This window comes from Saimiri boliviensis, chromosome 6, assembly GCF_048565385.1.
Source record: "Saimiri boliviensis isolate mSaiBol1 chromosome 6, mSaiBol1.pri, whole genome shotgun sequence".
Lineage (NCBI taxonomy): Eukaryota > Metazoa > Chordata > Mammalia > Primates > Cebidae > Saimiri > Saimiri boliviensis.
This window is the reverse complement of record NC_133454.1, coordinates 47402130-47425941: the sequence shown is the minus strand read 5'-3', so window position 1 is coordinate 47425941 and position 23812 is coordinate 47402130. Positions and strand designations below refer to the sequence as shown.

At 38.8% G+C, this 23812-nt stretch overlaps 1 protein-coding gene across 1 annotated transcript in view; it reads right to left on the bottom strand.

Moving 5' to 3' along the window:
- Positions 1 to 23812, bottom strand: part of SIK2 (salt inducible kinase 2) — a 120829-nt gene that overhangs the window by 25264 nt on the left and 71753 nt on the right. Inside the window, exons 4-5 of the mRNA XM_010334583.3 lie at positions 11584 to 11745; positions 329 to 453 (exon numbers count right to left, since the gene is read on the bottom strand). Coding sequence (XP_010332885.1) covers positions 329 to 453; positions 11584 to 11745 — 287 coding nt within the window. The remainder of the gene's footprint in view (positions 1 to 328; positions 454 to 11583; positions 11746 to 23812) is intronic.

Genomic DNA, 23812 nt, shown 5'->3' with positions numbered 1-23812 from the left:
ATTTATTATTTTCTCAGAATTTGAAAAAAATCCAAAACCCTGACTACTACAATAAGTATCTTATAGCAGATACCAAAGAATTTGAATCTGATCATTTTGATTACTACTTAACTTTAAATTACTGCTGATATTACGATGATAACACCAATCCTTAGAATTTTTTTCCTAGGGATCCATTTCAAGATGCTCTGACTAATTATAGTTCAGAGGATGGGGAAAATATGAAATACTGCCTATGTGTTAAGTGCCAGGAGCTTCTAAGATGGGCCAGAGCCCCAAGTATTATCACTATAGATGCATTTAACAACACAGCAAAGCAAAGCAGTACCCAGATGTCCAGCTGTGGTCCTTCATACTGCTGCCCTTCAAAGACTTCTGGGGCTGCATAAGGGGGGCTGCCACACCATGTTGCCAGCAGTTCACCAGTTTTAAAGAAATTTCCAAAACCGAAATCTATTGGAATGGAAATAAATGTTACTTTCATCTATGCTCTCAAACTATACTGCATTTCTCTGTAATAAATTTTATAATGTGCTATATTAACAATATGACTACTATTTACTGTGAGGACTGGGATGGCATCTATGCTGTGATGTTTCCCTAGCATTAGCACAATGACTAGCAAATAGTAAGTACTCAATAAATGTTGCTGAATAAATGTGTAAATGAATCAAGTTTTCTTCCCAAAGAGAGTAAGACTTTATATCATGAGTGTTAAGGCTGAAAGAAAATCAGCCTTAAAGTGGACCACCAACTAGAATTCAATAATCTTAGAACTTCAATTACCCAATGACTGCTAAAGAGCTCTTTATCTTAAATGGTCTATAAGGAAAGAAACAAATGAGTAAAACTCTAAGATATTCACCTAAACACAACTGAGTGACTGGCTGCCATTACCCCAGATACATTACCCTTTAAGGCAACTGAGTGTAGTGTTTCGTAAGTAACAACCTTCTAAGTGTGGGTCCACATATCCTGTTTTAGGCAGATACCCATCTGAATAGCTCATTAACATATGATAGCTATATAGCCCAGCCACAAGCCACCCATCACCATTACTTATTTACTAATTTATACATTGCAGTGGCATTATAGTTCAAAACAGTTAATGGCCTTCTCCTTACAATCTTAGCTATACTGAATCTACAGTTTTGATACACAGAATGTACTCTGGAAACACTACTCAGAGGCCTTCAATATGCATTTAAAAACTTAGTAAGTATTGTTGTAAATGCAAGTGTATACCCTTTTGCTAAGCCTTTATAGTCTCATGTTCTTACCAAAGAAACAAATTCCTATTATTTCGTTAAGTTATACTCATGCTGTCTTATGTTGCTACATACTCCTGACTGAAGAGTACTGTCTCAGTGACAGGAACTGACTCTCCACCCAACTGGAGTGCAGCATTGCATGCATAGTGGGCTTTAAGAGATGCCTCAAGGAAGACTGGATCGAGTCTCCACTGCCAGAGAGACTGACTGGCTTTGTGACTTTGGATGAGTCTTTGTGAGCCTTAGTTTCCCCATCTGTAAAGTGATAAATATACCTAGTCAGCAGGTGCTGTAAGGGCCCAATGTGTTAAAATAAGCTCACTCCATTACCTTGAGACCATACAAACAGGTACACCTTAGGCAAAGCATTCTCTTAGCTCTCTAACATAAAAACTAGTGGCAAGCAGTGGCAACAGTAACAACAGTAACAATCCGCATCATCACAGCTCCATGGAAGAGTACAACTATTGAGTTATGAGAACTAGAGCTGATTTCCAGTTTTGTCACTTTCAAGCTTCAAGTCCTCTAGGAAAGTTATTTTTTCCATATCTATAAATATAGGGATAATCCACCTACCCAGATAGGATGCTGTGAGGATTAAGTGAGATTAAGAATATAAAATGTCAGAGCATAGTAGACGTGAAAGGTCAGCTCTCCTCCTGTGAAACCATACCAACTGTTGCCTTTCAGAGAAAAAGGTCCCAAGAAAGTAGATAGGATGGGTAGAAAAAGTTTAGAGGGAGCTTAAGGGTTCAGGAGAGAGAAGAGGGTACATCTGGAGAAAGGGCTTCAGACACAGTCTAAACTGGTGAATAACACTGTGGTCTGCCTTTGGTATCCAGGAGTGTGAGGCAAAGGGGTGCCAGGGAGTTCTCTCTTTACAATGTAACCTCAGCTCAGCTCCACAGTCCACTTTCCAAAATGTCTGTCAGAAAGGCCTTATCTTCACAATACCACCTCTATGACTAACCACTCCTAACACGTCATATCCCACATGGACACATACAGATATATATTTCTAATTTTCTAGAAAAAACATACTCTCAAATGAGTCAAGGACTAGATGTTCCCATGAGTCAAAAACTAGATGTTCTCATGAGTCAAGGACTAGATGTTAAATGAGTCAAGGACTATGTTCAAATGTTAATTTCACCCACAGGATAAAGTAGCACAAGAAGCTCTGGGATGCGTGTTCAGAAAGCCTGAAATACATACAATAATTGCTGCACTTTAAACCATAATCACAGGATGAGTTTTAGTGCCTCTAAATAGCATTGGTAAGGTTGTTTTATTTTTTTCTTTTTGAGACAGGGTCTTGCTCTGTTGTCCAGGCTGGAGTGCAGTGGCATGATCTCAGCTCACTGCAGTCCTCACACCTCAGCCTCCTGAGTAGCACAGGTGTGCTCCACCACACCTGGCTAATTTTCGTATTTTTTGTAGAGATGGGGATTTGCTGTATCACCCAGGCTGGTCTCCAACTCCTGGGCTGAAGCCTTGGCCTCCCAAAGTGCTGGGATTACAGGTATGACCCACTACACCTGGCTCATTGGTAAGGTTTTTTTTGAGACAGAATCTTGCATTGTCTCCCTGGCTAGAGTGCAATGGCACAATCTCGGCTCACTGCAACTTCCATCTCCCAGGTTCAAGCCGTTCTTCTCCCTCAACCTCCTGAGTGGCTAGGATTACAGGCACATGCCACCATGCCCGGCTAATTTTTGTATTTTTAGTAGAGATGGGGTTTTGCCATGTAGGCCAGGCTGGTCTCAAACTCCTGACCTTGTGATCTGCCCACCTTGGTCTCCCAAAGTGCTGGGATTACAGGCGTGAGCCACTGCACCCGGCCTCACTGGTAAGTTTCAATGTCTCCAGGAGCCCTTGAAAAGCCACTTCATTCTGAGCTTCCCATACTGGGTGAAATAAACTCAAAGGAGTGAATGGGACAGAGGCCTGTCAGGAAGGCAGCCTGGCCTCTTCATTGCCTTAGGCTCTCATGCTACATCTTCAGAGGCAAGAGAACAAGAGCCAGGAATGCTTCTCTGGACCTGTGGTAGCCCAGTTTCAACTTCTGCTTTACAAATCTAGCACAAAGAAAGCTTCCTGTTCACTTAAGAGAGGAGTGGTACTAAGTAGCTATTTCTATTTTCTATAGGTAATATGAATCTAAAACTTGGGTCTAAAGGAATATTAAAAGAAACACTGAAAAGCAAGGTCACTAAGCTATTACAATATTACATGTGCTGAGGTCTTCTATAACCTTGTCAAAGCACTTTAAATGTTGTATTTATAACTTCTTTTGAGACTAGTCTTGCTCTGTTGCCCAGGCTGAAGGGCAGTGGTATGAATCACAGCTTACTGCAGCCTTAATCTCCCAGGCTCAAGTGATCTTTTTGCCTCAGCCTACCAAGTAGCTAGGACCACAGACTCATACCACCATGCCTGGCTAATTGAAAAAAAAAATTTTTTTTTGGTAGAGACAAGGTTTCACTATGTTGTATAGCTAGTCTTAAACTCCTCAGCTCAAGTGATCCTCCTGCCTTAGCCTCCCAAAGTACTGAGACGACAGGTGTCAGCCACTGCTCCCTGCCAAACACTATTTGTAATCATCTGAAGAATGGGTTAAAGAAGACTTTCGTGTCAGGCACATTTGGGATCAAATTCTGGGTTTTCTATTAGCTATGCGATCTTGGATAAATTACTTAACTTCCTGTAGCCTTGGTTTCCTCATTTGAAAAACAGGAACAATTTTACATTTCATAAAGTTGTTGTATTAATATAAATAGTTATTACATTGTGATTGAAACATAGTAGGTAGTCAATAAACATAGTAGGTAGTCATAGTAGGTGTCATTGCTATTATTATTTATTATTTTATTCATCTGTCTATCCCATTAGACTAAGTTCCTTGGGAGCAGAGAATGGGGGATGACAGTCTGTATTCCCAGCCCTCTCAGTATACCGTCTGCAGACAACAGCTGCTTGATAAAAGTTTGCTATATGAATATACTGTACCTCTTTTAAAAGTGCTTTACTATGTAACGGGAGCTGATTTAAGTTCTCTGAAGATAATTTCTTCTTAGTAGTTCTATGAAGTATCCTTATTTTAGGAGAAAGTGGGGGTACAAAGTTAAGTACTTTGCCAGGGGTTATACAGCTAGCTACTAATTTGCAGCACTGGAATAGAAACCAAGTTTAACTACTTCAAGCCTTCATTGATAACCGCCACCCTTACGTCTTTCACTGGCACGTCAAAAACAGTTATCTTTGAACAAGTTAATAACTGTCAGAATTAAGAAGTGGCAGGAAAAGACACTTAAGAGCCTTTTAATTTCTTCACAGGAATATGGATAACTTGCTTTACCAGTCTGCAGCTTTCTGCCTAAATGCATATAGTGAAATGTGGGGGGGAGGGATGAAATATAAAAATGCAGGATTTATTTCTTACTGCCATTTATTCAAATGAAATGGACTATTTCATGTTTCATTATACTAACCAAATTCATTCATTCCTTTATTAAACATCTGCATTCCATACACGTCAACCACTCTGCAAACACAGAAGTCTTGCCACAACACAAAATAATAAGACTCTATCCACATCAGCATCTGATTTTTGGAAAGCATTATAAAAACAATCACTTGGGCATTCGTCTCTCTCTCTGCCAGGCTTACATGCAGCCTAGCCCTGCTGGAAAGCAAACATCTTTCTAGTTTAGTATCTTCTCTAATCCTCTGATCTGCAAGTTAATACCTAAAACTATGGCTATGTTCTTCAGACATTTTGCTTGCTATTATAAGCAAAACATTAATGCCATGCAATGTTGGCTTCGTTTTGCTCTTGTTACCCAGGCTGGAGTGCAATGACGTGATCTCCGCAACCTCCGCCTCCTGGGTTCAGGCAATTCTTCTGCCTCAGCCTCCTGAGTAGCTGGGATTACAGGAACGCGCCACCATGCCCAGCTAATTTTTTGTGTTTTTAGTAGAGACGGGGTTTCACCATGTTGACCAGGATGGTCTCGATCTCTTGACCTCGTGATCCACCCACCTCGGCCTCCCAAAGTGCTGGGATTACAGGCTTGAGCCACCGCGCCCGGCCCCCCATTTTGACTTTTTTTAACTTTCAATTTTGAAATACTTTTAGATTTATAGAAGAGTTGCAACAGTAAATTCAGAATTCCCTATACCCTTCACCCAGCTTCCTCTAATGTTAACATTTTGCATACCTATAGTATGACTATCAAAACTAAGATTAAATTATCAAAACATCGATTCACTACTGTTAATTAAACCATAGACTTAACATTTCACCAGTTTTGTCCCCAGTGTTGCTTTTCAGTTCAGGGATTCCACATTGCATTGAGCGTCATGACTCCTTAGTCTTCTCTAATTTGTATTCATATTCTCTCAGCTGGGTTCTATATGGCCTGAAATATTTATAGAAGATAGGATTTGGGGTAGTCTTTAATTACAGATCAGTTACTGACTCTCATGAAAATCAGCTAGGCCTCAAAAGCTGAGTCCTCTATCTCTTAATTAACCAGCAACAGCAGACCAAGGATATATCTGAACACAGCCCTAGAGTTGCCATTATTGTTTTCTGTTCTATATTTTGAAAGTTCGCTGACTGACCTGTATCACCCTAACACAAACCATTATTACTGTCATCACTAAATTATATAAACTATCAGTGCCCAAACATCATTAGCAAAGGGCCAATGTTTTAGGAATAAGAGGGTCTTGTATACAGTAAATAAGTTGCCTCTGATGGTTATTGTCTAATGGGAACCAAGTACAAGGTAGAGAATTCTGTTTGTTGGAATGAAATAATGAAATAAATCATATACTAACATGCATACAGCTCACCTGGGGAAACTGCTAAAGTGTGGATTCTGACTCAGTACGTTTAGGGATGGGCCTCAGATTCTGCCTTTCTAATAAGCTATGAAGGGATGCTCATGCTGCTGTCTCCAGACCACTCTCTGACTAGCCAGAAAACAGAATGAAACAGAGGCGGTGAAAAGATTTAAACAGTTTGTCAATGTTTACTGTTGCAAAAGATTACACTTGCTAAATACTTTTAGTATTTTTATTTAAATAGGAGACTAAATAAGAAAATTGTTAGGTTAAACTAAGTCACTTTTTTTAAAAAAAGGAAAAAAAGCAAACAAAACATTGAAAACCAATCTTCAAGTTAAGAAAAAGTAAATGATTTCTAGGAATCAACACCACTGAGGCGATTTTTAATCTCCAGCAGTGTGTTATAATGTCTAATTTATAATTTAAAAAATCCTCCTACAGAGCAGCAGATGGCTTTAGGGTTAAATTTATCCTCGTTTCTAAAATTACCAGTAGAATTCAGCTACCCAGCTTTGATGAAGAGTTACATATCCTTTGTAATTATAATAGGAGTGAAGAAGACAATTATGAGGAAATGAAAGCTGACAAATGAAAGGTGAAGAGTGATAGAGATGAAGCTGACCCATTGCACAAACTGAATGTGGATCAGCCAACAATGACGTCAATGCATACTTTGTTGCCCACCAGCAAGAAAAGGTCAGGTGCACAGTTCATTTCCAAACATCAGTCACTCTCCCTGTCTAACAGGAGGGAAGGGAACAATCATCACAGTTGAGATGAAATGTGATCCTGCTGACCAGTGTAAGACATCTATTTGTCCAGTTAGAGAGTTCAATGAGCTAAGGAGCACGTAAATAATCTTCCTGGGCCGGGCACGGTGGCTCAAGCCTGTAATCCCAGCACTTTGGGAGGCCAAGGCGGGTGGATCACGAGGTCAAGAGATCCGAGACCATCCTGGTCAACATGGTGAAACCGTCTCTACTAAAAATACAAAAATTAGCTGGGCATGCTGGCACGTGCCTGTAGTCCCAGCTACTCAGGAGGCTGAGGCAGGAGAATTGCTTGAACCCAGGAGGCAGAGGCTGCAGTGAGCTGAGATCCTGCCACTGCACTCCAGCCTGGGTAACAAGAGTGAAACTCTATCTCCAAAAAAGAAAAAAAAAAAATTTCCTTAGCTTAAATGAAGTAAGGGGAAGGAAAATGAAGAGGGGGAATAAAAAAAAAATTAGAGCGGCCGGGCGCAGTGGCTCAAGCCAGCACTTTGGGAGGCCGAGGCGGGTGGATCACGAGCTCAAGAGATCGAGACCATCCTGGTCAACATGGTGAAACCCCGTCTCTACTAAAAATACAAAAAATTAGCTGGGCATGGTGGCGCGTGCCTGTAATCCCAGCTACTCAGGAGGCTGAGGCAGGAGAATTGCCTGAACCCAGGAGGCGGAGGCTGCGGTGAGCCGAGATCACGCCATTGCACTCCAGCCTGGGTAACAAGAGCGAAACTCCGTCTCAAAAAAAAAAAAAAAAAAAAATTAGACCAAAATGAACTGTTTGAGCCATCTTCCATATCCCCAGCAATGCTAAGTAGGACTTAAGGAGACAAAGTTTCATTGTGCTTTTTGATGTAAAGCTCTTTTTACTTTTTACATAATGCTAGTGGCAGGGGAATAACAAATGGAAGATTTCTAATAAATATTTTCCCAATAAATATAAAATATTTAAAAACTTTAATAAAGTACTTTTTCTGTCTTTGCCTCTTCTACCCTTTTTCAGCTCTAGGGAACAAATCTGAAATCATATATACAGAAACTTGTCTCAAGGTCATCTAGGAAGTAGGAAGGTTGCTAGAAGCAATGATGGGCCACTGCCTCAAATCGGATAGGAAGTGTTCCTTTCGGGCTAAAGACAAGTGATTCCTGAGGCACAGGTCAGATTAATTAGGCTAATTACACAATACTAATTACATTTAAGGTCTCTCTCAGCAAAAAATTAAGTTGCATCAACCAGAGACAATTGAGACTATGTGAAAAACTTTCCTTGCTCCTTTAAGATTTGTATTAATAAGGATTTAAAGCCTTGGTTAATTAAAAAAACATGCTGAAAGGGTTATATGGCCATTAAAATTTTAAGGCTTTGTTTTCATGTGGAATCAATTATACATTGAATACAAATAATACCTAGCTTGTACTGAGTGTTTACATGGTGCCAGGAACTTTACCTAACAATTTATTTAACAAACAGTTAACTCAGTTAACTAGCACTATGCACCGGGCACTGTTCTAAATACCCTACAAATATTAACTCAAGTAATAATCACTATGAGATATGAACTTTCATCATTCTCCCTTTACAGATAAGGAAACTGAGAAGAGAGAAGTCAGGAAACATGTTCAAGGTCACAAAGCTAGTAAGTTGCAGAGGCAGGATTCAAACTCAGGTATCCTGACTTTAGAGCACATACGCTTACCTGTTACCCTACATCGCCTCCCTGTCTCCAATATTATCACCAATCCCTATAATCTGTTCCTGAAAAACAGATTTGTATTTAATAGATATGGAAACCCAGGCAAGTGTAAATAATCACCCCAAGGTCAAAGCTACTAAGTGGCAAAACCAGAATTTGCACCAGCACTGTTACTCAACTCAGTACTCTACATAAAGCCCTGTTTGACTTGTGATTAATTCATAGATTTTTATCCTTATTTAAATATTTATTGTAAAGATTTTGGACTGGGAAAGTTGGAGAATAAAACTAAATATTCTTCGTCCATTTATTCTCGACTTAATGCCTGATTAGCCAGAGCCAAAATAGCTAGGTGGAAATAGAACTGCAATTACTAAAATTACTGAAAGCCAGTATGGCTTTGCATTCAGCCTCTTATTGCGAATGTCCTCACACTCACTTTTTACAAAGGTTGGAGGTCTCATGATTGAGGTAATAATGAGTACACACTGGTGTGGGTGAATCCATGGCTCATTAGTGTCTGAAGTTTTTACCCACTGGGGGAGCATAACCTGGAAACTGATCTCAAAGCCATGTTTCTGTATTTGTTAAAATGAACTATGTTTGATACTTCTATTCCACTTTGTTTTATAAATACAAAATATTTTAATTGAAAACTAGTTTTGGTTTGTGCTTCTCTTCAATTTCAACATACAACATGGCTAAACCAGTTCATTTACTCAGCTTATTTTGTAACTAGAGATTTTCAGAAACAAACAAAGAAAAAAGTATAATTTGAGGGAGTAACTTTGTAAGAGTTCTTATAATTTCTTCCCACGGAGCCCTATTTTTCCCATGTGTTAGATTCCATTAAGATTTAAGAGTTCTCAGAGATAAGAAGCGAATTCTTTTTTTTTTTCTCTTTTTCTTTTTTTTTTTTGACACAGGGTCTCACTTCGTTACCCAGGCTGGAGTGCAGTGGCTCGATCTTAGATCACTGCAACCTCTGCCTCCCAGGTTCAAGCAATTCTTTTGCCTCAGCTTCCCGAGTAGCTGGGATTATAGGCACCTGCCACCATGCCTGGCTAATTTTTATATTTTTAGTAGAGACGGGGTTTCATCATGTTGGTCAGGCTGGTCTCGAGCTCCTACCTGGTGGATCTCAGGTGATCCACCCACCTCAGCCTCCCAAAGTGCTGGGATTACGGGTGTGAGCCGCAGCGCCCGGCCAAGAAGATAATTCTTTTTTTTTTTTTTTTTGAGACAGAGTTTCGCTCTTGTTGCCCAGGCTGGAGTGCAATGGCGCGATCTCGGCTCACCGCAACCTCCGCCTCCTGGGGTCAGGCAATTCTCCTGCCTCAGCCTCCTGAGTGGCTGGGATTACAGGCATGTGCCACCATGCCCAGCTAATTTTTTGTATTTTTAGTAGAGACGGGGTTTCACCATGTTGACCAGGATGGTCTCGATCTCTTGACCTTGTGATCCACCTGCCTCGGCCTCCCAAAGTGCTGGGATTACAGGCTTGAGCCACCGCGCCCAGCCCTAATTAGTAATTTCTTGGTCAGCTCCTGTCATCTGGATGTCTCCCTGCTCTTCTTTAACAAGATTAGAACAAAACACCACCACGTGTAACTTTGTTAAGCTTTTAACCCATGCTTTTTCTCTTCTTCGAAACCCAAGTCAAACAAAATGTCCTTTACATACCTTCAACCTCTACTGCTGCTGCTCTAGTTCAGACTCATGTTTTCTTAAACAGACTGCTGCACTAGATTCCTTATTAGTCTTCCTGTCTTCAGCCTAACCCACATCTTCCACCTATCTTTAACTCTGCTGCCAGAGACATATTTCTGACATGCAAATCTAATCATGTTATCCCAATTCCACTTTACCTCCAACCATGCCTTATAATTTTTAGTAGGCTAGCCTCCCCATTACCTACATAATAAACTCTAAAATCTGACAGGGCATTCAAGATGTTTCATATTGCGGTCTTTACCTATCTGCTCCCCTGTATTAATCCTGCATGCCTGCAGATTTTATATTTAACCAATTTTGAATTTACAGTTCCCCACCATTCCAATCTCGGTCTACCTGCCTGCAACATTCTGCTTCCGTTTATCGTCCTGACAAGTTTCTCTAACTTATCTCTCAGGTCTAAGTTCAAATAATTCCCTCTCTGTGAAGCTTCCCTGATTCTTCAGGTGGACTGCTATTCCCTCAACTAAACTCCTACTGCAGTCTGTATATACTTTTAAAATTGCAACTATCATACTGTGTTTTCTCAGCTTTATTAAAGTGTAATTGACAAAAATTGTATATATTCGAGGTGTAAAACATGTTATTTTAATATATGGATATGTTGTGAAATTATTTCCACATATCATACTGTACTTAACACAGCACAGTGCTTGATACATATCTATTGAGTGAATGAGAGTTTCGATTATGTAAATAAAGAAACTCAGAATATAAAATAAAACATTTTACAATTGTGAAAAGGCTAGGAGAAAACAAGCAAACTAATCTCTACCAAACTCAGTTTTCATGTTATAAATCAAAACCCTATTGTTATCAGAGCAAGGCAAGGTGCTTTTCTGTCTCAAATATTTCTCATTCTACTTCCATCACTTCCTTTGTGTTTTCTCTGCTTCTGGCTGTAGCCATTAATCATAATGAGAAGAGCAGGCCAAAGCACCAGCAACCACATTGCTCCTCCAGCCGTCCTTTCTCCAATCACTCTGACATTCAAATGTACTTCTTCCAGCAGAGCCCCCGGACCCTGACAATGGAATGTGGACACATCAGACCCCAGACGTAGCTGTGACACTGTGTATTAATAATGAACTTATTCCCTTACTTTTAATCACACACAGAACGAAGGAAATGAATAAAATGGACTTTGAGAAAGCCTAATGTCATCAGGTAGAAATGCTGCTGAATCTGCGCCTGCAGGTCTGTTTCTGCACACTGAGCGCAGTGGCTCACATCTGATTGTGTTAGAGCCAGTTGTGTCCCAGTTACCTGCTATTTTGATATTCATGTTGTTATCCAGCAGGAGATTTTCAGCTTTGAGGTCACGGTGCACAACCTTCCGACCATGACAATAATCAACAGCAGACAGGATTTGCCAGAATTTTCTCCTGGCTTCAGACTCATTTAGCCGGCCATGATTAGCAAGATAGTCTGTAAATGAAGAGAGGATTAAGAATTAGTCACCAAAATAAAATAACTCCACCATTAGTAGTCAGGAAATTTTTTTCCTCAAAAAGTGTTTTTTTTTTTTTTAAATAAACAGTAATTATCGATAAAGTAATATGGTGATTTATGAGTTTCTTGCCTTTGGAGAAATATTTCCAATCATATTTCACTGAAGTCCAAATAAATGGTGAGCAGCATAATACTCACAGTACAACTCCAAGTGATTTTTTAAATGTCTAGGTAACTAGAACACCCTGTTCTGTTGGAAGGAATTCTCATCTGCCCAAGAACATGCAGACTTGTTCTCTAAACCAAACACTGTCATGACAACCTGTCTCCAAACTGTAAGACAAATATATTTTGCAAAATACACTATCTTTATGCAGTGTTATAATCTTTATTAAAGCAGCTTATCTGAAAATTAATTCTACGTAACTATATACACGAATTCAATAAAACTAAACATTACCACTCATTAAAATTTCACCCAAAGATCTGAAAGTCCTCTGAAATTATCTTTTGATCAACACAAAGAAGTATCAAGACAAATCTTGAAAGACTTTTAAATATAGCATAACTGTCCTAAATAGGGAACTGTATGAGTCACTCAATATTCCCAGTCCTGTACATCTTTTCTGCTTTAGCGTTTACTAGCTTACCGTTTTTTAAATTCCCTGACTTTGGCCCATGCCTTTCTCAATATTTACTGTAATTTTTTATTTATTTTAGTTTTTCATGACAGAGTCTTGCTTCGTCACCTAGGCTGGAGTGCAGTGGTACGATCTTGGCTCACTGCAACCTCTGCTTCCCAGGTTCAAGCAATTCTCATGCCTCAGCCTTCCAAGTAACTGGAACTACAGGTACACACCACCACACCTGGCTAATTTTTATATTTTTAGTACAGATAGGGTTTCACCATGTTGGCCAGGCTGGTCTCGAACTCTTGACCTCAGGTGATCTGCTTGTCTTGGCCTCCCAAAGTGCTGGGATTACAGGTGTGAGCCACCTATTTACTATAAAATTAATATTCACACAATACTTTACAGTTTACAAAGGATATTTGTATCACAATGTCTTATTTCATCTTCCTAAACCCCTCTATGATAACTATTACTCAATTCCCATTTTATAGATGAGAAAGCTGACAATCAGAGGGGTTAAGTCATCTGGCTGAATTTGTGCAACTGGTGACTGAACAGTCAATCTGGGGCTGGAATATTTGACATACTTTAAAAAATTATATTAAGGGTCTTTACCAGGCTTCTGTTGAAATCCTAACAATCCTTTTATTTTATTTGTTTAATTTTGATTCTGGGTCTTGCGCTGTTGCCCAGGTTGGAGTACGGGGGCACAATTATGGCTCACCTCAACTTCAATCTCCTGGGCTCAATCGATCCTTCCACCAAAGCCTCCCGAGTAGCTGGGACTACAGATGCATGCCACTACATCTGGCTAATTATTAATATATGGAAAGAGACCCCAAACTACTGACTACAAAATTTGTCCTGGGAGGCACAATGGAATCTACAGTTATTGTTTTTTGAAGCTATCAGTCCACATTGGGGGTACCACAGGCAAGGGGAAAGAAAAACTTTGAAACGTGGCATCAGGAAAGTCACTGTCTGAAAAACAAAGGCATGGTATATCTGAACCTAAAATTACCACGTAAAGCCAGAGTCGTCACATATCAGTAAATGTATAACACAGAGTGTGAGAAAAATGACAACATCCAAATTCCTGAGACAAACTATCTAAGGAGGTGGCACTTTCACTCTTCAGGTGAAAATCTCAGCAGGCATTCCAGTCTATCTATTATCTTCCCCATGCTTTATGATTTCTGCAATGTAGGCATCCCTGAAAACTGTAACATCTGCCGAGAAATCAGTAATAGAAGAAAGTGAGCCAGAAACCTGTGGCTGCAAATAAAAGTAGTTTAGGCATATATCACCCGCTTTGAGGAACACAATCCAAGCTCAAGTTAATGCACAAAGTCTAACATACAAAAAGCACTCTCATGTTTCAGATTAAAAACCTTATTTATGGCTGGGTGCCATGGCTCATGCCTGTAATCCTAGTACTTTGGAAGGCCAAGGTGGGGTGTACCACCTGAGGTTAGGAGTTCGAAACCAGTCTGGGTAACATGGTGAAACCCTGTCTCTACTAAATATACAAAAATTAGCTGGGTGTGGTGGTGGGCGCTTGTAATCCCAGCTACTCAGGAGAATCGCTTGAACCCAGGAGGTGGAGGTTGCAGTGAGCCTAGATGGTACCATTGCAATCCAGCCTGGGCGACAGAGCAACTCTTGTCTCAAAAAAAAAAAAAAAGCTTTATTTATGATTACAGAACCAACTTATGAATGTAATAGCACTTGTCTACTCTAATTGCTTATGGGTATATTTTTGAGAGCTTGTTTGGAGGTTCTAGCAGGGGAATGCAGCTATTCATATACCCTTGACCAAAGACTGGTCCTCTATTGGGGGTGGTCGTCCTCCTTGACCGAGTGTGCAGCTTTGGGAGGGACGCACATGGAGGGGTGAGGAAGGAAGAGGATGCCCGCCCAGCCAGCGAGATCAGCCAAATCAACCCTGGTGATCAATGGGGTGACAGATGTTGCAGCCAGATCACCCTCATATCTGCTTATGTGTGTATTTTTGATGAATAAATACAGGTTTTAGAAAATTCTTGTTTCCTATGTTTCTGTTTGTTCTGATTGCTAAGCGAAATGTAATTTTATGTTTGTTAACTTTAATAACGAAAACTTTTAAGGTTATATTTTATATGCCAACATCCCCTCCAGTTTTGCTTTTCTGGTAATTGATTTTTATTGCCTTTTACAAAAATCATGGTCTGCAACAGACTAATTTAAACTCAGTAATACTGACAGTTTGATAGTTTGAGAAATACTAGTACAGGCAAGGTAAACAGACCGTTACAATGCACTTGATGAAAGTTAGCACAGGGAGAACTGCCTAATAAATACATTATTACACAGATATCATTTAAAATTTTCTAATTTTTATTACGAAAGTTTTGTACACACATAAAATTATATTAACTAGTATAATGAATCATCCAAATTCAAGTTATTAACATTTTTGCCATACTTGTTTAATTTATCCTTTTTTCTCATGTAACATAAAGCAAATTTTGGCATCAATTTGTTTCACCCTAAATACTTTTCTATGTATCTCTTAAAAATGACATTTTCCTATATAAGTGCAATACCATTATCAAACCTAACATAATTAGCAGTTCCCTAGTATCATCTAAAACCCAGTCTGAATTCAAATCCCTGTGGTTGGCTTGTTTGAATCAGGATGCAAACTAAGACGAACATTTTACATTTGTTTATTTTGCCTCTGGAGCCTTTTTACTCTGGAACAGTATCCTTACCCTTACCCTCCCCCTTTTTCCTATGCCACTAACTTGAAGAAACTGGGTTAGCAATCCTACATTCTGGATTTTTCCTTTCCTTCCTCACATTACTGTTTAACTTATTCTTCAGTCTCCTATAGTTTCTATAAAAAACTGAATAGATTCAGGCTTAATATCTTTTGGGAGTGGCAAGAATACATCACAGGTGCATCTATGAGGAGGAATATAACATCTGGTTCTAGTGCTAAGATTAGTCAGTAAGTACTGGGAATGACAGCCTGATCCTTGCATTAAAGATTCTTATCAGTCTTTCTCCTAATATCATGGTTCTCAAACTCTGATGATTGTCAGAACTGTCAGAGGGTTTGTTAACACACAGCCTTCTGGGACCTACCCTTAGAGTTTCTGACATGGTTGGTTTTGGAAAGAGCCTGAGATTTCGTATTTTTTTAAAAGAAGTATCCAGGTGGTGTTTAAGATGCTGGAACAGGGGCCAGACATTGAGAACCACAGCACTAACAGTTTTAGTATTCATTAGTGGCTGTTACATGAATCAATGACTTCATTAAGGGTTGCAAAATTGTGATTTTCCAATGGATTCCTGCAACACTTCTTAGGGAAAATTCTTCTGTAGAGAAGTATTTTTTCTTGTCAACCATAGTTATTATTCTGAGAAACAACTTTGATATGTAGGGATAATGAATGCTAAATTCCTCCTCTTTAGGTACCAATTTTCAAAGTAAGGAGTTGGCACACTAGCCACTTCCAACAATGACCATCAAGATTTGTGTGTGTATGTTTGTTTGTTTTTTGAGATGGAGTCTCACTCTGTTGCCCAGGCTGGAGTGCAGTGGTGCGATCTCGACTCACTGCAACCTCTACCTCCCAGGTTCAAGCAATTCTCCTGCCTCAGCCTTTCAACTAGCTGAGATGACAGGTGCGTACCACCATGACTGGCTAATTTTTATACTTTTAGTAGAGATAGGTTTCACCATGTTGGCCAGGCTGGTCTTGAATTCTTGACCTCAAGTGATCCACCTGCTTTGGCCTCCCAAAGTGCTGGAATTACAGTTGTGAGCGATCACACCTGGTCTGTGTGTTTGTTTTATTTCCCAGCCTTCTTTTCTCCTTCTTTCACGATTCAAGCAACATGCTAAATAACTACAAAGGAGTATGAGACCAGCCTAGGCAACATGGTAATGTTTCTAAGAAAATAAACTATTACCTTCATGTGGCTGATCTTTGATCTGCTTTATTCTTAGCTGAATGATGTTGGTTTTTTTTCATAATCTTCTCATTTAGTACCTGTCTGAGGGTGCCTTTCATCACCCTAGTCAATGTCACTCTGGTACTGGGCCTTCTGCTCACAGACCCTACTGAAAGTCTAATGAAAATGATACCATACATACATATGCACATATACAATTTAGTATATAATTTTAAGGAGGTCTATAAAATCTTAGGTTTAATACCAGGTTAAGAAATTCCTTAGAATTTTCATAAGAATAATCTCCAGATTTGCCCATGACATCTGACCTTTCAATAGTTACCTAATTACACATTTATGCAGATTTTCTTTCTGCCACTTTTATGTTATCAAGACAGAGCTCATCTTTCTTTTTGTAAACATCATTACCACCTTTTAAGTCACTATAATTATCATCTTACAGTCAGTCAACCTCAAAAATTCAAGTCATCTTCTATTAACTCTGAAGGCTGATGACCCAACAAGCATATTTCAAGTTATACAGATTAAAGTTATATATAATTAATCAATGCTTTCAGTCTGCACTTATAGATAAGTACATTTCATAGCATAGTGCGGGACACATAATAAATGCTCAATAAATGTTAGTTGCTATCATCATCTTCATCAGTGCTTAGTGGTATCCCTTCTATTCCCCCAGGGATAAGATGCAGCCTTCCCAGTATCTTATCAAACAAGTCTGGAAACCCAGACAGCCGAGTTCCCTCAAGTCTCAGGGATGTGAGAATTTTTGCATGATTACCTTTAAGCCTCATTTCTTCAGCCAGAAAATACTAACATTCCTCAAACGTGGAGCTGAATAATAGCAAAAAAGATTAATAATTTATGCAATGAAATATTTAGTGTTATGTTAAAAGGATTTAATTTGTAATTTCATCAATTTGTAATTTGGGAGTAAAGTAAAAAGGTTGATGCCAATTTAATATTTTATGCTTAAATAATTTTTAAAAAAATCTCAATTAAATCCTGGTAAGAGGTTCCTAACTCACAAATCTGCAGACTTCACAATTCTAGTTACTATATTTGAAGAAAAATAGTGTTTTCAGGAGTATCACCACTATGAACGATTAAGCTCCAATAAGGTAATCAAAACTGGCTCATTTGCTCTCTTCAAAATACTCTGAAGAGCTATTATTTTTAATCTTCAAATTTAACTCTACACTCATCTCTTCCTCTAATAGTTCTTTCTTGTAATCAGTATGAAAATGTTACTCTTAAAAAAAACTCTTTTTTTTTTCTTTTGAGACAGCCAATTTTTGTATTTTTAGTAGAGACGAGGTTTCACCATGTTGGCCAGGCTAGTCTTGAACTCATGATCTGCTTGCCAAAGTGCTGGGATTACAGGCATGAGCCACCACACCTGGCCAAAAAAACCCTTCTTATTGTAGATCAGGACTTCAATCTTGACAGCTTAGCTTGTGCTGGTTCTTGCTAATCACTCTCGGAATATTACTAAAAAAGGAAGGCCCATTAGATGAAATAATATGAACTGTTTTTAGCACATATTAATATATGTACTACTTGACATGTGAACACTAGTAGAAAGTCGATTAGGTGTCTAATTTGTATTAATTAGGATTATATGGGTTACTTAATTTTAAATATTAGGTTATAGCAGTACTTATAATATTAAATTTTTAACCTTGAGACATATTTATTAATATAAAACTACAGATTGTAAAACATTTTGCTTTTCTCTGTTTGTTTTTGTTAAGCACATAATCATTTCAAATTGTGTGTTTGACAAAAATTAAGGAAATTGTTGCTTGTGGTATACTCTGGCAATTTAATTGTGCTTTCAGCAATTTCCCTACATTAGACTGTTTGCATCTGTTAGATTTTGAATCAGTTCTTCAAGTGATGTGCAACTACTGAAGCAAACCATGGTCTTCTGAGAAGTACAATGAGTTTTTAGTTACATAGTGTAAAGTTTATTTTTTATTTTCCTTTTTTATTTTTTGAGACGGAGTTTTGCTCTTGTTGCCCTGGCTGGAGTGCAATAGCCTTATCTTAGCTCACTGCAACCTCTGCCTCCCGGGTTCAGGTGATTCTCCTGCCTCAGCCTCCTGAGTAGCTGGGATTACAGACCTGCGCAACCACACCTGGCTAATTTTGCATTTTTAGTCGAGATGGGGTTTTCCCATGTTGGTCAGGCTGGTCTCCAACTCCCCACTTCAGGTGATCCACCCGCCTCGGCCTCCCAAAGTGCTGGGATTATAGGAGTGAGCTACTGCGCCTGACCAGTTTAAAGTTTTAAAGGTTATTCATAATTGACTTTCATGACTATATGTTCAAGTTTTCAACAATAAGTAAAAGCAAATATAGTCAAACTTTTCTAAATTTATAATCCCTACCTAGAAGCCACTAGATTGTACTGTATGATGACAGTAACAGGTATCAAACAGATGACTTCAAAAATTTTTCACATCTTTAATAAAAACCCATAAGTAAAATACATTTCTAGGTTTCTTTCTATCTAGGAAGATTTCAAAATGTAGTAGAAATAAATTCTGGAGTCAGAAAAGCCTGGTTTTGAACCGAGGCTCTATTATTCACTGTTGCGTCACCTTGGGCAAGTTATTCAGGACTTGGGTTACTCTGATTTCTCAGTAAAAAAAAAACCCAAGTTTTGTTTTTGGTGGGAAAGTCATACCTTAAATTGCTCTGCACATGAACTGTGTAACTTGATGGCAAAGAATGCTTAAAGGGGGTTTTATTCCACATCATCCTACTGGCTTCTGCCCATACATAGCAATTTCTTTGTCCTGTCATGAAAGAATATGCTGTCTGCAGCATCAAATAAGAACCTAGTACTTACAACATAAAATGTACATTAGGAAGAAATTTATAATTCTAATTTTGAAATGTTTAATAGGGCAAATCAACATATATGATAAACATGTACAAAAAACCATAATTTTTTGCCATTTTCCATATATAAAAATAGATCTTTGAAAACCCCTAAATATCTCAGGCGATCAGAATAAAACCAATTACATAACAGTGATGAACACAGTAGCACAGGACTCAGGGCCCTCAATTGTCCTGACTTTTTTCAGGCCAATCAAAGCACAGTGTTTTCTCCATCACGAAATCAAATTAAGGAAGAAAGTTAACATTATTTGAGTTTGAAGAACAAACCCCATTCGACAATATTTGAGTGACTTCTTTGTGTCTCTCATGATGCTTGGCATTTTGCTTTCATGAAACTTCTCTTTGAGTGGAGAAAAAGACAATGAATAAGAAGACAAATATTACGGTTTCAGGGGGCAATACATGCTAAAGGTACAGGGATGATTAACTAGAAAGTAACTGGGTGAGGCCACTGTAGGCAGGGCGATGATGAAAGGCTTCTTTTTGAAGGTACAATTTCAACTGGGAGAAAAGCATTCTAAAAAAAGGTGCAGCACATTCACGAAACTGAAAGGAGACCACGACGAAACTGAGGAAGTGAAAGTCAAACTAAGCAAGGATTTCTAGGCCTAACGACAGGTCTGTATCTTAAAAATATTGATAGTCACTGAAGGGCTTTAAGTAGGTGATAGACCTAATCTAATTTACATTTCTAAAAAGCATTGAAAAATAATATGAAACTGTGAACTCATGTTAATTAGCTGTATAGTCCCATTAAGCAAAAATTAAAACAAAAAATTTAAGCACCTCTATGACAATGGTCCTAAATGCTAACATGGAATCAGAAGGCAATAAAATTCAGTCCCTAATGCAAACAAATACATACAAAAAAAGAAGATTAAAGAGTAAAAACTTTAGGCCAGGCATGGTGGCTCAAGCCTATAATCCCAGCACTTTGGGAGGCTGGGGCCAGCAGATCACCTGAGGTCAGGAGTTTGAGACTAGCCCGGCCAACATGGTGAAACCCTGTCTCTACTAAAAACACACAAAAAATTAGCCAGGTGTGGTGGCATATGCCTGTAATCCCAGCAGCTCAGGAGGCAGAAGTAGGAGAACCGCATGAACCTGGGAGGTGGAGTTTGCAGTGAGCTGAGACCATGATATTGCACTCCAGCCTGGGTGGCAGAGTGAGACTCCACCTCAAAACAAAACAAAACAAAACAAAAACAAAAACACCCCACTTTAATCAGTACTTCAAGACAGTAATAGAAGAGATGTCATGAGGCAATACTGGCTTACAGACAAGATGAGATACTGTCTGAAACATCAGAACTGTCAATATAATTCCAGAACAATAGCTGCGTTTTCTTACTGACTTCAGTATATGTAATAACATTTCATTAACTGTCACAGAGCTGGTTTTTAGGCAATAATTAAAAAAAAATAACTGAATAGCCTGGGAAAGTGCAGGAGTCACATTTAATATTACCAGATTATGATGATGTCATCTGGATGGTATTGAACATTCCAGACAATTCCCCAAATAGGTACTTTCATCCCACCTATTTTTATCATTTCTCCAGAACCTCAAAGTCTGTTGTGAATTATTTCTAAGTGATGACTATGACTGGACTGACAAGTGAGTCACTCTAAGCTGAACTACTGATGTTATGTGCTATTTACTCAATTTATGGTAGTGTTATAATAATATTTATAAATGCAATCTGGTCACACTTCTAACATATTCTTTACACAGATAAATACATCCAGATAGCTATTTTGATATGCAATTATTTCTTAAGAAGGAGAGAAATGTAGTCTAAAGAACAGACTATGATTTACCAAACCATTCAATTTTTAGGAATTAGGATTCAAATGTCAAATTTGGAGAGTAAGATATTGATGAAGGAGGCAGATTTGTTAATTTTAATATTTTGGTTTCTGCATAGAAGTACTCTAAAGATATCTACATTTTTAGCAAATATTTGAGATCTAAGATATCATCATTCATTCATAAATCAAAGGGCAAACATATCTCTTTTACTTCTTTCCTTGAGTTCTTCAGGTCAAAGAATAAAAAACAATGAAGCCAAGCTGGATGGTTCATTCAGAAATGTGCTCAACATCACTAATCCTTAGAGAAATGCAAATCAAAACCGCAATGAGAGAACATCTCACAACAGTCAGAATGGCTATTAGAAAGTCAATAAAGAACAGATGCTGGCAAGGTTGTGGAGAAGAGGGAACGCTTATATACTGCTGGTGGGAATAAAAATTAGTTCAGCCACTGTGGGAAGCAGTTTGGAGATTTCTCAAAGAAGGTAAAACAGAATTACTGTTCAGCCCAGCAATCCCACGACTGGGTATATGCCCAAAGGAATGTAAATCATTCGACTAGAAAGACATACGCATGCTTATGTTCATTACACACTATTCACAATAGCAGAGACCTGGAATCAACCTAGACGCCCATCAATGGTCATCTGGTTAAAGACAGCATAATACATATACACCATAAAATACTACACAGCCATAAAAAAGGAGGAAATACTATCCTTTGCAGCAACATAGATGCAGCTGAAAGCCATTATCCTAAGTGAATTAAAGCAGAAACAGAAAACCAAAAACTGCATGGTCTCACTTACAAGTAGGAGTTAAACATTGAGTACACAGGGACACAAAGAAGAGAACAAAGACAGCGGGGTCTACTTGAGAGTGGAGGGCAGGATGAGCGTGAGGGTTGAAAGACAGCCTATTGGGTACATGCTTACTACCTGGGTGACAAAATAATTGGTACACCAAACTCCAGCAACATTCAATTTACCCATGTAAAAAACCTGCACAGGTACTTGCTTGAACCTAACATAAAAATTGGAAGAAAGAAAAAAAAATGGCATTGGGAACCCAAAAATATAGATTAAGCTGTGTTGAGCAGGAACAATTTTTCAATGAAGCTTTCTCAATACAGTTAGCTAACTAGTAAATCAAAGTTCTTGGGAAAACAAGTTCATGAAAAGTTAAGCCCTAGTTTATTAGCTAGTGGCTTGACTATGATGTGTTTACTGAGGTCCCACAGAGTGAATAATAATGACATTGTGAAGTCATTTGTCAGAGAAAAGAAGATAGCAGTGAAAGGGAAGGGCTAGCTGCAAAAACTGAAACTATCTGCTCACCTGCTTAGAAATCAAAGAGGATGCTTAATTCAGTGATGAACTGAAAGGACTGAAATACTGCTGTGGTATGTTACTGTTCCCATTTCTTCACCCCTGCCCATAAGAAATTTATCCATGCCATTTGTCATGTGACTTTGCAATGCCTCCCAGTAGAATAGGTGGCGCATATCCCTGCCTTGTTGCTTCAGGTCTTGGTTATGGAGAATGTGTGTGCTTTGATTTTATCTCCTAAGTTTCTATCATCTACCATGAAAAAAGCATATGTAGAATGAGGGACATGAGGAGTAGATCTGAACCCAATTATATAGCCTGTAATGGAGTCACCCTAAATGACTCATAGACAAAGAATATCTGTTGATGTAAGCCACTAAATTTTAGGGGTCGTTTGTTAAGTAACATGATCACAGGAGAGGCCAGGTACGGTGGTTCATGCCTGTAATCTCAGCACTTTGGGAGGCCGAGGTGGGTGGATCACCTGAGGTCAGGAGGTCGAGACCAGCCTGGCCAACACGGTGAAACCCCGTCTCTACTAAAAATACAAAAACTAGCTGGGTGAGGTGGCATGTACCTGTGATCCCAGCTACTTAGAAGGCTGAGGCAGGAGAATCACTTGAACTTGGGAGGCAGAGGTTGCAGTGAGCCAAGATTGTGCCACTGCACTCCAGCCTGGGCGACAGAACAAAACTCTGTGTCAAAAAATAAATTAAAAAAAAAATTATCACAGTAGAAATATAACTGGTATACAATTTCCAATATTGGAAAAAAGTTTACTCAGCTACAAAACTCACAAATGTACAAAGACATCTTTTGAACATTTTTGCTACACAATTTATGATTGTGATATTTTGGGTTCCGTAATTATTATACATGTATTATTTTTACACATCTGGATGACATCTTTAGATATTAAGACCAATCTGACTGGCCTTAAAAAACATTTGGTTGGGAACTATTCATGCAGACTATATTAATTATTAGCCCCATTAAGTAAGACGATGTAGAAAAGACTAGTCTCAAGTTTCCCCTCAGAAAGAAGTCACTCGAGCACTTTTTCCAAGCCAGTTCACCCACCAGACTTACCCACTGCTTCCTATCTCTGACTTCAATACTGAAAAAGGGGGACAACTGTGTAGGCATGGTTCTGAAGAATCATATGATCCAATATCAGAAATACAGGGCAATAAAAGAGACAGAGGGGTTAGTTATGGCTAACTCCTAAATCAAGGGAGCAATAAAAGAAAGAAGACAGCTCCATAACAACATGGACTAATGTTAAAAACACTGAGCTCTGAGGCCGGGTGCGGTGGCTCAAGCCTGTAATCCCAGCACTTTGGGAGGCCGAGGCGGGTGGATCACAAGGTCAAGAGATCAAGACCATACTGG